Below are 16,947 nucleotides of genomic sequence, written 5' to 3' on the forward strand. Positions count from 1 at the left end.
AAATGATTAATCACGATTAATCGCATCCAAAATAAAAGTATTTGTTTACATATTATATGTGTGTACGTATATTTATTATGTATATATAAAGACACACACAAACAGCATATATTTTGAAAATATATTTACATGTATATATTTATATTCATATAAATTATATCATATATAAATATATTTAATATATAAACGTAACATATTTTTCTTAAATATATACATGCATGTGTGTGTATTTATATATACATAATAAATATACACAGTACACACACATATATTATGTAAACAAAAACTCTTATTTTGGATGCAATTAATCGTTTGACAGCACTAGTAATTACAATAACTAGGTACTAACCCTGAACCTACCCCTAAAATAAAGTGCAACCCATTTCGCTTTATATCTTTAAATATTTTTTGTTTTATTTTCATTTAAATTCGAAGTATAAATTAAATCCACATTCAAAAAAAAAAAGACAAAAAAAAAAAACAGGAATAGCAAAGTGGTTAAGTGAACTGATTCAAAACTGATTTGTTTACATTGCTCAAAAATTGCTCTATATTACAATGTATTATTAGATTAGTGTATATAAATGAAAATAATAAAATATAATACTTTCTTGTGTTCATTTACCCAAAAACATTTTTGAAAACATGCCTTGATTGTTTTTTACTTGTTTTTTACTCTATCTTTAATCTACCCTGCTACAATAAATGTTTAATTTAAAATGCTTTTAAATTAAATACATTGTTACTTACTATGTATTAAATATTACTAAATATCTACACACACTAAATGAAGCATAATCTATTAGTAAATATCTACATATTTTATTAAATATCTAAACAAACACACACACACTTGTCACAAGGCATAATCTAATGCAACGTAGACAGTCTCTGAGTTCCTCCTCACCTTCTCATCCAGATCTTCATCACTCTCGTCCAGGTCTTCATGCTGAAGTCTCCACTCGTACTCCACATGCACATGAGCGTTGAACTTCCCTGCAAGTGCCTGGTTCAGCTAACAGGCCGACACAGATCATAAGCCAACACTTCTTAGCAGCTATCGCTCACATTAATCTACAAGGATGTTGTATATATGATATGACGGCTCACCAGTTCCTCACACTGCAGGTGTTTGAGTCTCCTGGCGATGTCCAGCGGCGTCTCACCAGCCTCATTCGCTAAACACACACAGAAACACAGAACACATTGGTTTGATACATTTTATAAGCCTGGAAGTAGGTATCGGGCCCGATACTGAGCTCCTGTACTCGTACTCGTACTCGTACTCATTAAAATGCCCCGATACCAAACGCCGATACCACACAGCATGCGATAAGTGCCGTATTCAGACAAAGAAACACCGACAACAGAACAACAGACAGCAGAATGGAGTTATTAGAGATTAAGGATGTCTACGAAGTATATGTATGCAATGAATATAATGTTAAAATTCTGTATTAAGGCCTGTATAGCTGGCGTGTGCGAGCTGATAAGCAAAGCACGCAGAGTGGCTGTCATTAAGGCTAAGGGTTGCCCGACTAAGTATTGATAGTTGTGTAAATATAGTCATACTAACAGCAGTCTGAATAATTTTTGGTTGATTGTAATCCATTACATACCTTTCTATCAAAGTTATCTAGCATTATCAAGCTGAATTTGTTCTGACACAGTTTAACTCCGAGTTCTTGTCATATTTTATTACCATTTTCGAAACTATAGCGAATAAACTGTGATAATGTGAGAAATGTTGAAGGTGTCTGAATAAATTTTGGTTTGACTGTATCTATTTGATAAATGAAGTTAACCAACTAACATTATACATACTCTTTTTGTTTCTGTACCCAATATTGAAAAAATTTACAAATGCAATAAAAATATCGGTATGGGCAAGTACAAAAAAAAATAAAAGTATCGGTATCGGGCGAGTACTGGAAAAAGTGGTATCGGTGCATCCCTACCTGGAAGGATAAGAACGTCCTTCGCATCTTCCCACCACATTCTGTACTCTTGGCTTCCTGTATTGGATTTTATTTTACAGACAAGACAAAGCCAAGTCTATCCAGACAGCTTGCTCACAATAGATGCTGGCAGGGATCTGAGAGAGGAGATTCCCTGGTACAGATTCCCCCTCCCACATACAAACCACTAGGCCACATATGGCTCAGTTATCTTTACTTCCCATTGTTGGTGGACAGAATTACAAACCCTCTCCAATCACCAAACTAACTTCTCCCAGCAGTCAAAGTAAGAACATAGTGTGAGAACATCCACCAGACAAAACAAGGAGTCTCGGAATCCTTAAAGAGACCCCGTCGAAACGTCACACCCAAACTTCCTGTTTCAACAGGGACTAAGTCAGGAGATTTCATTTGCTGCATACCGATGTCAATAGAGGCTTTTCCTCTCAGCAGCAGTTTGAGACACTCGCTGTTGTCCGTCAGGCAGCAGTAATGCAGCGCTGTGCTTCCTTTAGCCGTTTGCTTATCCAGGTTTAAACTGTGGGGAGAAACAAACACAATTTTGCCTATTTAGAAAACACTCGATCTCAAGTTTCCATTCCAGCCACAGCTCTGTAGCCTTCAAAACCAGCACTTTTAAATAGCTTTGGTCAAAAAAGCCGTTCAATCAGATTTAGTTGTGGGGGAGCATCGGTCAGCAAACAAGGGAAATAAACTTGGGAAAGGTGTTCTCGGCTGTCTGGGTCTTGCCTGTTCTGGGTGAGGAAGTCGACGATGTGAAGAGAGGTTCTGTCCACCAGTCTCACGGCCAGATGAAGGGCCGTCTCACCTTGTTCCTACCACAGCAAACCAAACAAGAAAGAAACAAACAAACAACATGACATGTTTAGACTGTTTTACTGTTTGGGTTTGTGTATAAGAGCTCCTCGTGTTTGAACAGATCATAATATTTTGGACATATCGTATGTGGATGAACCATGAGTACACAACAGCACGTAACCTTTCACAGAAATGTTGTCTGTTCAGTTTGATACAATGTCAGGTATTCATGTGAAACTAAAATATTTATTACACTCAAAAGCACATAAATTTTCTGCACAAAAAATACTGATAGTATGGTAACCAAATTTTTCTATGAAATATCACAGTAATGATTACAACTGTAAATTCATAATAAATAAATAAGGCATCGGATTCAAACAGTGTGTTATTTATTATTTTTAATACTTAAAGGGTTAGTTCACCCAAAAATGAAAATTAGCCCATAAATTACTCACCCTCAAGTCATCCTAGGTGTATATGACTTTCTTCTTTCAGACGAATCCAGTCGGGAGTTATATAAAAAATTGTCTTTGATCTTTCATTTGTTAACAGGAGCAAAGGAAGCAAAGTTTCCTTACTTTAGCAAAGGAAAACCAGTCTCCTCTTGGCTTATATCGAAATCCTCAGACATTCTTTTTTACAAATCCTCGTTTTGTACTTCTAATTAGTGACCGGTGTTTTGTTTTGATCTCTCCCCTGCTCTTCCGCGTTCGTCACTTCTGACGCATGTGCAACGCTGAACTCATACGTCATTCGCCCGGAGCTGCTTCCGTGTACAACAGTGAGCGCAAGCTAGATTAAAGTGATTATTACGTTTTGAATATGGATATTTTTCTTACAAAAACCCATCGATTCGCTACAGGAGGCCTTTGTTCACCCCCCGGAGCTGTGTGAGACACTTTTTTTTTATGGATGGATGTGCTTTTTATTTAACTTCTTTTGGACTGATGCATGCAACACCCGCTGAGTGGCATTAAACAGCTTGAAAGATCAAAGACAATTTTTTATATAACTCCGACTGGATTCGTCTGAAAGAAGAAAGTCATATACACCTAGGATGACTTGAGGTAATTTATGGGCTAATTTTCCTTTTTGGGTGAACTAACCCTTTAATGGTTTTACCTTGAATGTCAAAATAGTAACTAAATACACATTAAACTAAACAAAAGGATAAATATCTACTGTGATTTCAGGGGATCGCATTAAAGTAGTGTTTTTTTAAATAATAAAAAATATTTAAATTACTTTATTTGAACTTCATTTAAATGTGTGTGTATAAAATAATTAATAAATAAATAACTAAATAATGTAGAAATATTTGTACTTCAACTTCATTTCAAAGTAAAAATCTACATTTACCATACAACCACAGGAAAATATATATATCTTCTTTCCCTGTGGTTTATATATAAAGTTAATGTGGATTTAATTTTTTACTTTTAAGGGATGTTCAAATAAAAATCATTTAATTATTATAATTAAAAAAACTTTTAATTATTTCATTTAATTATTTATTTTTTTACAAATATATTAATTATAAATATATTTTTTATAAATATAATTATGCAATACATGTTTCATTTATTTATGAAGTTCAAATAAAAATAAATAATTTATTACTGTGTTTTTAATAATAATAATTTATTATTCATATTTTTTTTATTTTTTTTTATTTGAACATCACTTAAAAGTATAAATTAAATCCACAACTGAATAACTCCTATCCAATCCAAGTTGAGATGGGAAAAACACTCACATGGCCATTGGCCAGAGGAATGGGCTCCATTAGGTCCACACCCTCAGCATAGACCTGGATGAGAGAGAAAATGTCCCGGGCCTTCACAGCGTCACAGAGCGTGTGCAGTTTGGACAGCGCGTCTGGACACTTCTTATGAGCAAAGCGCTTCTCTGTGTATTTAGCTATGATGAAGTCTTTCCTCGCCTGCCTGTGCCATTACAGGGAATTAAATAAGTACAACGATACAATATAAATTTGTATAATGATATAAGGTGATGACAAATCTTGGCTTACATGTCACTGGTCGGATTTGGTTTGATTACATCTTCTGCTGTCAGACATGCTTCCATGATCTCATTAAACCCAGCATTCCCCACGTTCTTGGCCAGCTTAACACCACAACACAAACACAGACGCAAACACAAAATCAAGAGTGGTGCAAAACTAATTGCATTTTGCAACTCTAAAGTACCAACAAACAGACTTAACGCATTTATTTAGGGTCCATTTGATCTTTTTTGCTACTTCATAATATCTCAATCAGCCTAACAGTGTATCTTGGCTTTCAATCAGAGACGCGAGCCTTTCTCACTGTGGCTAACAGTTTTGCAGTCTTGTGTAATTGCTTTAATGATCCTAAATTGCTGGCCAAAAATGCTTTGGTCTGAAATCATGCATGCTCCCAAAGAGCACAAGTGATTTGAGCTAACCCCATAAAAATTTCAAGCATGAAGGCTGAATCAAAGAAATCCAGTGCAAATGAAATAAATAAACCCAATTTGAGGCTTACAGCAGCAGTGCTGGGGAATCTGTGGAGATGCACTCTGTGAAATCAAAGATCAAACACTAACCAAGAGCTCTGAGGTGCTGAGAACATCTAGTGTTAGTGACTGGATTCTGGAGTAGTGTACGCCCAGCTCTCGGTGGATCCCTGAACACTCGATACACGTCAGGATGCCCAGGTTGGTGGAGAGCCACGTGGGGCCTGAGGGAGAATGAGAGTGAGAGAAAAAAATGCTTGAACAGCTTTAACAGAGGCTGTCAATCAAGAATGTGTGACATTTTACAAAAGATGAAACAGCTTGTCCTCATTCCCACAATGCATGACAAGTAGAGTTTTATGATCAATTATGCAGATTGCTGGAGCTAGCAGTTAACACATATGCTCTAAAATCTTAATCGAGCTTGAAAAAGTTTCTTGATCTAAAAAATATTTTGGGAAGTTCAACCCTCTACATTGCGAGTAAATCACTCGCATATGCGACTAAATCTTACTCTGGGCGACTAAATAATGTCTAACATTAGCCATTGGCTAATAAATTCTTAGATTTTACACGCCAGTATGTGTGTGAGAGGCATTCAACACAGATTTTCACTCGATAAACACGCTGACTGAGCGCTTGAGAGTTTCGCTCTCCGTCAAGCGATCTGTACCAATTGGATGCGCTCAATGGATCATGTCATGTACTCAATGGATGCGCAGTATGTAGCACGCAGCGCACCTGTATTTGACGTACCGTAAACTAGTGTGAAGGCGCACGACTCGCCGTCGCTTTACTGATAGCGCTGTGTTTCTCACACATGCAAAGAGAGAGAGCGAGAGTCTTGCATACCACGCTGAACCAACGCACTACATGTAAACCATATTCTTTGTTTTATTTTCCTGTCAAAATACAGAGTTCATTTAGAATTATTCAGCTTTTAAGAACAAGCAGAAGTTATTTAACAACAACAACAACAATAATAATAATTGTATAATTATATTATAATTAACATAAGTATGTTACAATACTATTTTACAAATTCATTACATTATATAATTATTTCATTGATGTATTTATTATTATTTATTATTTAATATAATAATAATATAATAATAATAATAACAATAACAATAATCATAATAATAATAAATGAACAAATTAAACTGAACAAATTAAATATAATAATAATAATATAAGAATAAATTGTTAAAAAATGTCATTATATTAAATACATTAAATTCTATAATAATAACAACAATTATTATTATTATTTTTGTTTTATTATTTTATTATTATCATTTTATTATTATTATTGTAAAACATATTTAATAAATGCATTATTATTATTAATAATAATAATAATAATAATAACAACAAAGTTTTGGCATGCTGTTGTTGTCTTGTCAACCTTGTTGTCTTGTCAAGTACCTGACTGGTCCAAACAGAGCAGCCTATGCAAATTCAATCCTTATAACAGAGTTCCTTTACTACCAGTTTCCACTTTGTTCTTCCTGTGAGCCAATTCAAAACAGACCCCCCTCCCTCTTTCTTTCTCCACTTCCTCCTTCCTGTCAGTTTCCAGGTCACTCACCGGGAGCTCCGCAGTCACAGCAGACGTCGTTACCCGCCATCCGCTTGACCTCACCGAGGATGGCCTTGGTCAGCTCCTGCACGATGTTGTTCTCGCCAACATGCTGGTCACCCTTAAAGGCGTTGTTGAGCGCCTCCTCCTTGCTGTTCTGCAGCACTGAGATCCATCTGAGAAGAGAAGAGACGCATAGAGATCATGAGGAGTAAGAAACACAGAGCACTGATTCTACTTACAGTAACAGCTTTTAGAGCATTGTAGGGAATCAAGGCTGGGGAAGATTCTTTGAATCTGTAGCGACTCAATTTGAAGTAGTTCAACTACAGTCTCAAACAGCAGTTCACTACACTAGACGCAACTAGCAAAAAGTAGCTAACTATGTTCAAGTTAAGGGGGAACCATTTTTATTAATGATTATCCACAATTATGCAGTATTTATCTGTCACAAAAATAACCAGGATATTAATTAGAGGGACAGTTTCAAACTTAATATATAAATACAGATAATTTCATACTAAAAAAAAATAAATACAGAAGAATAATAACTATTTATTTTACTACAAAAAAAAAAGAAGTGATGTGCTTTGCAAGGAGTTCAAGGAACACAAACAAATGATGATTCAAATCATTTTTTAAACAGGATTAAATTAATCAGATTTTTCCAAGTCTAGTTTGATGACTGTCCAGCTGCCCTCAGTTGGGGAAAAACAGCTAATTACTGGAAGAGCTGCAGTATTTTGGTACTTTCAGTTAGTTATTCCCTAAAACTGTAGGGAATGTCCCTATGACAGGTTTCCTCAGAAAACAGAGCAGGGACGCGCAGACAAACACACTTACATTTGACACTCTGGCTCATCCTCTGCCTGGAAATGATACGTTCTGTCATCTAAGAGTGAAAGAAGAACAGAAAGACTTTGTTAGATGAAAGCACAAATAGACCTTGGAGAAAACAGGTAAACGTTTGACAATAATAGATCTGTTTAGAGCCCTATATTTTGTCCATCCCTATATTACTGTGCCCATCATAAATTGATGTGCTGTCTGTGAAATCTGTTAACTGAAATCTGCAGACTGGATATGACTTTTAGCAACTAGAGTTGACTTGTTCAGACTGCAAATCGAAACTAGTTGTGTAGTGTTTTCTAGCCTTGAGTAATGATCCCTTTTCAGATGGATCTGTACCAAAAAAAACAGACATGGCCCAAATATTGTTACATTTTCGTTGCAAAATTGTGACATCTTTATGTTTCCTACATCACCTGATGCACTGTATATAGACAGTGCTTTGTATTAAATGTTGTCACAGGCCTTTTCAGTTGTCCTGGCAACCACTGTTGGAAAGTAACTAGCAACATGTAAAGGCATTACGTAATTTAATAACAAAGTAAATGTAACTGTAATCTGTTACAGTTACTGGGAAAAATGTTTAAATTAAATTAGTTACTTATGAAAATGTTAACAATTACAAAGGGGATTACATCTTTGTTTTAAGATTTATTAATGGCGTTTTTGCCTTTATTTTGATAGGATAGTAGCTAGACAGGATCGTGAAAGGTCTGCGAGCCAGGACTCGAACTCGGGACGCCTGAAGTACAATGGCACTATATGTCGGTGCACTGCCCACGAGGCTATTGGTGCCAACACAAAGGAGGTTACATCTGAATATTTTCTGTAAAAAGCTAGGATATGTTGAATAATATAAATTTGTTGCTTTTCCTGATTTGATGTGCACGATGCCTCCTGCCATTTAAAGGCCATTTGGTAAAGCGATGCTATTCTGGGCCTTTTGATTGGTTCTCTTGTTTGAATTTGCAGCACACCACATCTGCCGAATCCACATTGGTGCTGAAAGCTTTAGGCTACAACCTGTCTGAGAAGATCTCAGAAAAATCTCAAAGTAAAAAGAGGTGCTAAAGTTTTGTGGTGGCTATGCTTAAAAATTTAATTATTATAATCTTAAGTGATGAAAGATTTTGAAAGTCTAACAATAATCAGTGTTAAGTACTTCTGTAAAGTTAACCCTTGCCTGGTTTAAATTTTTGAAAATTATTAACGATTGAAAAAAATTGTTAGAAATTAAGCAAAGTAATCAAAAAGTAATCAAATGTAATCAGTTACATTGCTTTAATCAAATAATTGAAATAATTACACTACTTGTTACATTTTTAATCCGTAACCTATTACATTTCCAAAGTAACCTTCCCAACACTGCTCCAACTTAACTTGCTTTTATAACATTCATAATTTGTCTTACGGAACTTGCCACAAAATCTTGTGGGCAAAATAATAAGTAGTTATTTTATTATTATTATTATATACTATTATAGTATTTACTAATATTTGAAACTAGATTCAAAGATTTATATATTTTTTTAGGGATGCACCGATAGGATTTTTTTTGGCCGATATCGATTTTAACAAACAAGTATTGGCCGATTCCGTTACTGATATTGGTCAATTGCATAAAGCAGGGCTTAAAAACGAGAAAAAAATAAGATTGGTTCACTCAGAGCAGAATCGGTATTTGAACGTTTCTGTTCCTGCGTTCCTCTATGAAACCGCTTTGAGTAGAAAACATACCGGTTAATAACGTTATTTTTTTTACTTTTTCTTTGCCAATAATAATAATAATAAAGTACAGCGTTTAATTTACTCAAAAAGAAAAAGAATCATGAAGAGAGTCTTGAATGATCTCTCTTAGTCATAGCCAATACAGCATCATCTTTTCTAGATTTACCAAAGGCCAAATGTATTAAAGAAAAAACTGTCAACGCAATAAAAACATTACATAAAAAAATTTTTTTTCAAGATATTTAAAAATATTTCAGCCTGGATAAAAAAAAAAACGCTACTCCTATAAGCGTTAATTTTGAGAGGAAAAAAACTGTCTAAATTAGTAGGCTGAACATTGCATTTTATTATTACATTCAGAAATAATGTAGGCTAAAATAATGGTAAATAAAAGCAAAATTACAAACACAATTAGGCTATTTTAGATCCCTTCTCTCCACAACAAATCCTATAAAGTTGTATTTAGGCTAAATATAAGCGTCAAGCCAAAACGAATTAATTTAAAAACGAAACTGAAGCCTACCTCTCTCATTCTGCACGAATCTAAATGTTTCCATATTCGTGAAGTATCTGGATGCTAACCTATTGTTTATTATGTAAACTATAGGCTTTGTTCTTCACTCGCATTATCGACGTAAAACATCATGCTTCACATATAGGCTATATCAGCAGTGAGGCATGGGCTGGTCACACTGAAGGGCACAGACTGTACTACGAACTATTTAAATTGAGCAGTGTAACTTTTTATGTTTCTTTAACTGTATTTTATTTTGATAATGAACAGGCTGCGATGTCAAATTAGCAAAAATTTGTTGTATGTTCATGAGGCACCGACGCAATCTGATGCACCGACGCATTGTTTTTCCAACTGTTACTCCGTAATTTATGGTCATACCAACGCTGGTTTGTCATAGAGTTGGAAGCAAAACATCATTCAAAATTGTAAGGCTTTTGAAAAAATAAAGAAAACTGCTTTCTACCATCTAATTTTTTTCCAGTGAACTTCGGAGCGCGTTACAATTATCCGAAACTCAGCACAATTTTTTTCTTTCGTTTTGTTAATCTGTTAATGATTTAAGTGAAATATATTTTGTCTATAGGCCTATATATTCCTTTCGGGGAATTGCCATTGGGAATTACCTATGATGAATTTACAGCTGAGAGCGTGCATTTCACTCGTTGGATGCGTCAGCGTCACGTTTGCATATGGCCGTACTATGCCGTCTGACAAATTATATTTTGTACAGATTTTATTTTGTTTTGGCAAGCATTTAATAATTTTGCCCAGAGAAAAACGTTGGATTATGCAACAGACATGCAACTCGTTGTCTCCATGCAGTTAATTAATAAACCATCGGTATCGGCCCTTTTCATGCTATTTCCGACTTTTTTTCCGGCTTTAAAATAATCAAAAATCGGCCGATAAATATCGGCAGCCGATACATCGGTGCATCCCTAGTATTTTTTATATTTTCAATTTTAATTGTATTTTAAGTTTTAATATTTTTATGTGCTTTTATCATTTGTATAATTTTTTTAATATTTCGTTTTTATTTTTTCAGTTTTAGTTTTAGTCATTTTAGTATTTATTTCTGTTTATATTTTATTTCTAATATATCCAAGTTTAGGTTTTTCATCTAATTTTTATATTTTATTTTATTTCAGCTTTATTTCAATTGATAAAAATTATGGTAATGGTTTTAGCTGAGTTCACAATAACACCACTGATAGTCTGATGAATAAAGTTGTGCTGGTTAACGGAGAGGAAAACTAGAGTGACACTGTGACAATTCATTTGGAATGAGGAAGACTGGAAAAAACATAAGAGGATGGGACATGCAAGATAAGCTCAAATACTCCCACTCATGGAGGGACACATAAAACTGAACTTGTTTTTCTCTCAGGCATTAGTTTCCTGTGGTTAGATGAGATGTTAAAGGAAGCACAGGAACATGGGAGAAAATCCCTCAGCCAGGGCCAGTGTTTCCTCAGCCACTACTTCCTCAGATAACAACAACAACACTCTGTTACTCTGTAGCCTTGAATGTTACAACGAAACTCTACAAGCCACAGAACTGCAAGGCTCTATACTATATAGTGTTGGGGAATTTTCCTCCTACAAACTCTCCAATTATACAGTATATAAACAAATTCATAATTAATGTCTGATAAAACAAATACAACCAAATTAGAGGTCGACCGATTCATCGGTTTTGCCGATTAATCAGCACCGATAGTTGATTGGCGGAACTATTGGTTATCGGCAAAAATCAATGCCAATAGTTTTCCGGGTTGCGTCCGTTGCTGGAGTGGCTGAGAAGGGTCCGCTGCCATTATACAGTACGATTTTTTTTTTGATTAGATAATCATGCAGTGTTCAAAAATAGAAGCAAATAAAGTGTGAGAGTACACATACAATATCAATAACATATGTATGTGGTCGACCTCTAAACCAAATATAACATATAAATAATTATATACATATATGTTTTATTTTTTTTACTAATTTATTCGTTTTAATTATATTTCTGATCATTTAAAAGATCAAAAATAGACTTTCAGTTGATTGATTAGGATTCTCTTAATATAAACCTCAAAACAACTTAATTCTCCTACTTTTTTCTGTACTGCTGCTCTAACATTTTTGCCCTCAATGTTCTCAGTTACGTCTTTAGCAGCCAAACTTTAATTAAGTTTTACAGAGCTCCCATATCAGATTTATAAATGTGTGTGAAGTAACGGTGACAGGTGTAACCGTACGGGAGATGAGGTCAAAACTTTTCTTCTCCTCTGGGTTGTGCTTCACTTGACAGGTGAGAAGATTGAGTTTGGCAGGAGGTCTGTTAGCCTGAGACACGGAGAGAGAGGAGAGAAGAGAAAGAAAGAGAGAGAGAAAGAGATATAGAGCAACAGTTACACTCATCTCAACATACAAGCCTAATACTATGATTTAGTGTTAAAACTTAGAAAGAACACGTACAGGTCGTATTTCTTTCTGTTTTTGAGTTTACGGAGTTTAATTTACACTGACAATTTTTTTAAATCATTAAATTACAGCATTTATTTTAACACAGAAAAATTACTTTTATAGTAATGAAAATCTAACAAGAAAAATTACATGGAAATCATGTATTAAAAAAAAACCTAATGGTCCTAAAACAGATCCCAAAACACCTTGTAAATCCCTTCATAAATGTAAATGTATTTGGCTCTCTTTTTCCATACATATACTCTACATTGAGAAATTGAGAATCAGCCACAGCAAGAACGTCCTAAAGTTTCACAATCAGGCCAGTCTGATGCTGATGTGCTCCAGCACAAGGTGTACAAAAGCAGCTACTGAATTGCTCTTTTATTCTACACTTCCTGTTATCCTCTCACTAGTTGTCTTGGTGACAAGGAAAGTTTTCAGATCTGAACAACACTGAGGCCAAAGGAAATGCCTCTGGAAAAGACAGTTAAATGACTAATGATGTTCACTGAGAGGCTCGGGTTGAAGGCTGAAAGACTTCGACTTAGAAGGCTGAGGAAACTGCATGATTTATCAAAGATAAGTATATCGCAGGTGCTGTGGCTTGTCCCCTTTTAATTAATACATTTATTTACTATTTTTAAATCACCATTTTAGCCTTCACTTAAATGCACTTACGGTGTGAAAAATTCATTTTTAAAGCATGAATATTCCCTGTGGTCTCAATTAACATGATGGCATAAATAATAATTATCATAATAACTCATAATGATTATTTAAAAAAAAGGAAATAATACTTTTTTTTATTGTTAATATCATAACAATAATTATATTTTATCACTTTTTTCCCCATTTCAATCCAATATCAACTGCTTCCGAGACCTAGGGCCATCCTTAGGGGGGTGCAACTGGTGCGGTTGCACCGGGCACCACGCTTAAGGGGGCCCCACGGCGAACGGACCGAGGGGGAAGATCCTTATGCCCAACCCCATTAAAATTGCAAGTTACACCGCAGGACACTGCTGTCACTGCTCCACTTGACATTTCAACCACCCATATGTTAGTGCATGTACACTAACATGAAAACTAATCAGTCATAAAGAATGTCAGAGGTAGGTTACGTACCGTCCCGTGCGAGATGGTCAAATAACCATTCTTCACCGTGCACTTTCTCTTCTGCCACACTTTCCGCAGCCTGAGGAAGTAGGCAGGAAACAGTAAAAGCCACATCAATGACTATTTAAGCGTTAAATACGTGATAAATTATGCAGGACGGACTTTAGTCATTGTAACAAATGTGCATTAACTCACTGTATGGCTTTTTAAAGGGGTCATAGGATGCCCATTTTCCACAAGTTGATAACACTATGTTATGTGATGTCAAAATATGATTACCCATCACTCTTCTTGTAAAGGTTCCCGCTGCGCTCCGTCCCGTGTTCTTTGTTACCCTGGGGTTGGTGCAGACTGTAGGTGGCGCTCTGTCTAACCTGTGAGTCCTATGAGGAGAACAGAACAGAATGTAAATGTATTCTCTGTACACACAGCAGCAGTGAAACACTGGCATGTCAGCAGTCAGAGGAAGTGAAAAGCAGTGTTTTTGTATGGCAGTGTTGTCACTTCAGTGAGGAAATGGGAGCAGTGGGTTTCAAGCGTCCCCAGGGAGCTGAGCTCATTTGGAAACGCACTGCTTTGGAACACAAGGCTCTGAGCCAGTAATGAGAACACTGCCATTTTTAGTACTAATGTTTTGAGTTGGACGAAAGCCAAAATGGGCTGTATTTTGACGGTGTGTGCTGTATAAAGCTCAGCTTAAATATAGTGCCACATCACTCAGGGTTGGATAAAAGACATCAGCCGCAACATTGTATGAACTGCACTCAAGAGCCTTAAATTTAATTAATCTGCATTGCATGTTTGTTTTTTCTTTTCTTTTACATTTTGCAGACAATTCCAGGAAATGGCAAATGCGCAAGTATGATCATGTATACCAAGCAGACACTTACTCTCCTAGACTTCGTTGCCAAAGGACGGTAGCATTAAAGAAGAGAAGAGAGCATTCTTCAGACAGGTTACAAAAAACATTTTGCACACTAAAACAACATTGCTATATACTGTAAGAATGTATCAAACATTGTGTGATATCAATGGCCAGTTATTTTTATGCTATGGCTAATAATGAATTAAAAGAAATCTAGAGTATGCAGCCAGAAATTGAAAAAATGAGCCAATATCATCCAAATAAGTCTATGATGCCTACGGAAAAAAGTATGCAGTGCCTATTGGAAAAAAAAAAAAATCAATAATTGTGGCCAAAATCAATTCGATTTTGAGCAATATTGTGCGATAGATAGATAATTAAAAAAAATAATAATAATCAATTAATTTGACCGAAACCAATGATCACATATATATATATTGTGTAATCCTAAAGTAAACAAGGCCAAAGATAAAATAAAAAAATATTAAAAATAAATAATAAAATAAAACAAAATAAAATAAAATAAAATAAAATATAAAATAGGTCGAAAACAGTATGATCACAAATATAGTGTACTCCTATAGTAAACAAGGCTGTTAGTAAAATAAAATAGGAAGGTGGGCAATAAATAAATAAATACATGAACAAATAAACAGATTGACTGATTGACCGAAACCACTATGATCACAGATATAGTGTGCACTCCTGTAATAAACAGGGATGTCATGTGTAACCCAGATGGTGAGACAAATTAAACTCTTACTTGTTCACGTGGAGTTAAGAGGATTGTTAACTTCTGATTATTTGCATTTAGATTAAATGTGTGTAATCTCTTAATGTCTGTAATCATATATGCCAAAGCTACTTGATTGAGGAAACACTTAAATGTCTTGAGAGTGACTAAAGCTTAAGAGGGTGTGAAAATTGACTGATGTAGAGTAAAGTAGAGGCTGATGACCAGTTTCCCCATTCAGTGTTTACTGAGCAGTAGACTTAAACCATTTTAATTTAGACACACTTCAAACTGAGCTATAAACGCACTGTGAATAGTGCTGTGGTTTGTAAATTGCTGCGAATTGCGTGGGATCTGATTTGAGAAAGGACTAACCTCCTTCTGCTCCACTTGCAGAGCGGTCTTTAACACGTCCCGTAACTGGGTTAGCTGCCTGCGTTCTTCATCCTGTACCTGTTTGATCTGAACACACAACCAGCAGTGGAAACAGAAGGTTTTGTGAAGGTAAAAATGAGAATTGACCTAGAGATCAGTGGTGTGAGCCAGTATAAGGCTGGCATGTCAGTGTTTCAGCTTTGAAAAATCTCTCACCGAGTGCAAGTCTGTGGCGAGTTTCTCTATTGAGGGTTTGAGGTTGTCCACTGCTTTGAGACCATCCTGAAAGAAGCTATGACAGAAGACATAACGCCAGTTAATTTCCAAATAATTAAACACACGCTCCATTTTAGTTGAAGACGTGATAAAAACAACATTGGAACAACATAGGTTTTTGAGGAAAACATTCCAGGATTTTTCTCCATATAGTAGACTTCAACAGGGACCCAACGGGTTGAAGGTCCAAATTGCAGTTTCAATGGAGCTTCAAAGGGTTCTACAGGATCCCAACCGAGGAATAAGGGTCTCATTTAGAGAAACGATCAGTCATTTTCTATAAAAATGTATATACTTTTTAACCACAAATGCTTGACTTGCACTAGCTCTGCGATCCGAGTCCGGACTACAGTACTACTTCCGCCTACGTCACGCTTGACCTTTCCAACATGATTACGTAATGCGTGAAGTCGAAGAAATGTTTTTCTTTAATCCTTTTTAACAGTTAAATTAAATATTAATCAAAAAGCATGTCTAATGAATTAAAATCATGAAACTTATACAATTTCACATCAATTTATTAAAAGTTTAACAAAAATTACATGTTTAGGGCCCTATGAAATGTTTTATTTTCATGTTTTATTTATTTTTTCACACCATGTTTTATTTTTACCAAATTCTTTGTTTTAGCATGACTAATTATTTGAATAGATAAAAACAATTTAACTTATTAAAATGTATTCTTAAAGTAGGCTTTTGACATGTTTTTTTTTCCCCCTAAGATATTCTGCATTGTGTATTTAACTTTTTCTGGTTATCCAATGAAAGCATAAAACATTAATTTTATTTATATTTTAATTAAACAAACTTTTTCTTTTATTATTAAAACATGGAAGAAATGTAAGTTTTAAATAGAAGTTTTATCATTTTAGGAGTAGTAGACTAGTAGTAGTAGTATGTACATTCTAAGCTAGTGCAAGATGAGCATTTGTGGTTAAAAGGTATATATATATATATATATATATATATATTTATGTATTTATTATTATTTTTTTTTTAGAAAATGACAGATTGTTTCTCTAGAAAATACCCTTATTCCTCAGCTGGGATCCTGCAGAGCCCTTTGAAGCTGCACTGAAACTACAATTTGGAGAAGGGTCTGGCTGCAGCCTTGCACTTGCACTCTCAGACTTGCACTCTCAGACACTTGCGCTTCCGCTAGCAACGTCA

The 16,947-nt window shown here is 35.1% G+C and overlaps 1 protein-coding gene across 3 annotated transcripts in view; it reads right to left on the reverse strand.

The window, feature by feature from the left end:
* LOC107752757 (arf-GAP with SH3 domain, ANK repeat and PH domain-containing protein 2-like) overlaps positions 1 to 16,947 on the reverse strand; it is an 86,916-nt gene that overhangs the window by 7,265 nt on the left and 62,704 nt on the right. For 2 of the 3 annotated variants that reach the window (XM_016568803.1, XM_016568801.1), the window contains exons 8-22: positions 15,718 to 15,793; positions 15,502 to 15,588; positions 14,419 to 14,427; positions 13,808 to 13,911; positions 13,538 to 13,607; positions 12,202 to 12,289; positions 7,708 to 7,756; positions 6,874 to 7,040; positions 5,370 to 5,503; positions 4,813 to 4,907; positions 4,537 to 4,726; positions 2,709 to 2,794; positions 2,381 to 2,496; positions 1,111 to 1,178; positions 908 to 1,015 (exon numbers count right to left, since the gene is read on the reverse strand). In XM_016568803.1, the coding sequence (XP_016424289.1) occupies positions 908 to 1,015; positions 1,111 to 1,178; positions 2,381 to 2,496; positions 2,709 to 2,794; positions 4,537 to 4,726; positions 4,813 to 4,907; positions 5,370 to 5,503; positions 6,874 to 7,040; positions 7,708 to 7,756; positions 12,202 to 12,289; positions 13,538 to 13,607; positions 13,808 to 13,911; positions 14,419 to 14,427; positions 15,502 to 15,588; positions 15,718 to 15,793 (1,447 nt within the window). The remainder of the gene's footprint in view (positions 1 to 907; positions 1,016 to 1,110; positions 1,179 to 2,380; positions 2,497 to 2,708; positions 2,795 to 4,536; positions 4,727 to 4,812; positions 4,908 to 5,369; positions 5,504 to 6,873; positions 7,041 to 7,707; positions 7,757 to 12,201; positions 12,290 to 13,537; positions 13,608 to 13,807; positions 13,912 to 14,418; positions 14,428 to 15,501; positions 15,589 to 15,717; positions 15,794 to 16,947) is intronic. The other variant, XM_016568802.1, reaches the window with a different exon arrangement.

This window comes from Sinocyclocheilus rhinocerous, unplaced genomic scaffold, assembly GCF_001515625.1.
Source record: "Sinocyclocheilus rhinocerous isolate Xijiao unplaced genomic scaffold, SAMN03320098_v1.1 scaffold61, whole genome shotgun sequence".
NCBI classification, from domain to species: Eukaryota; Metazoa; Chordata; class Actinopteri; order Cypriniformes; family Cyprinidae; genus Sinocyclocheilus; species Sinocyclocheilus rhinocerous.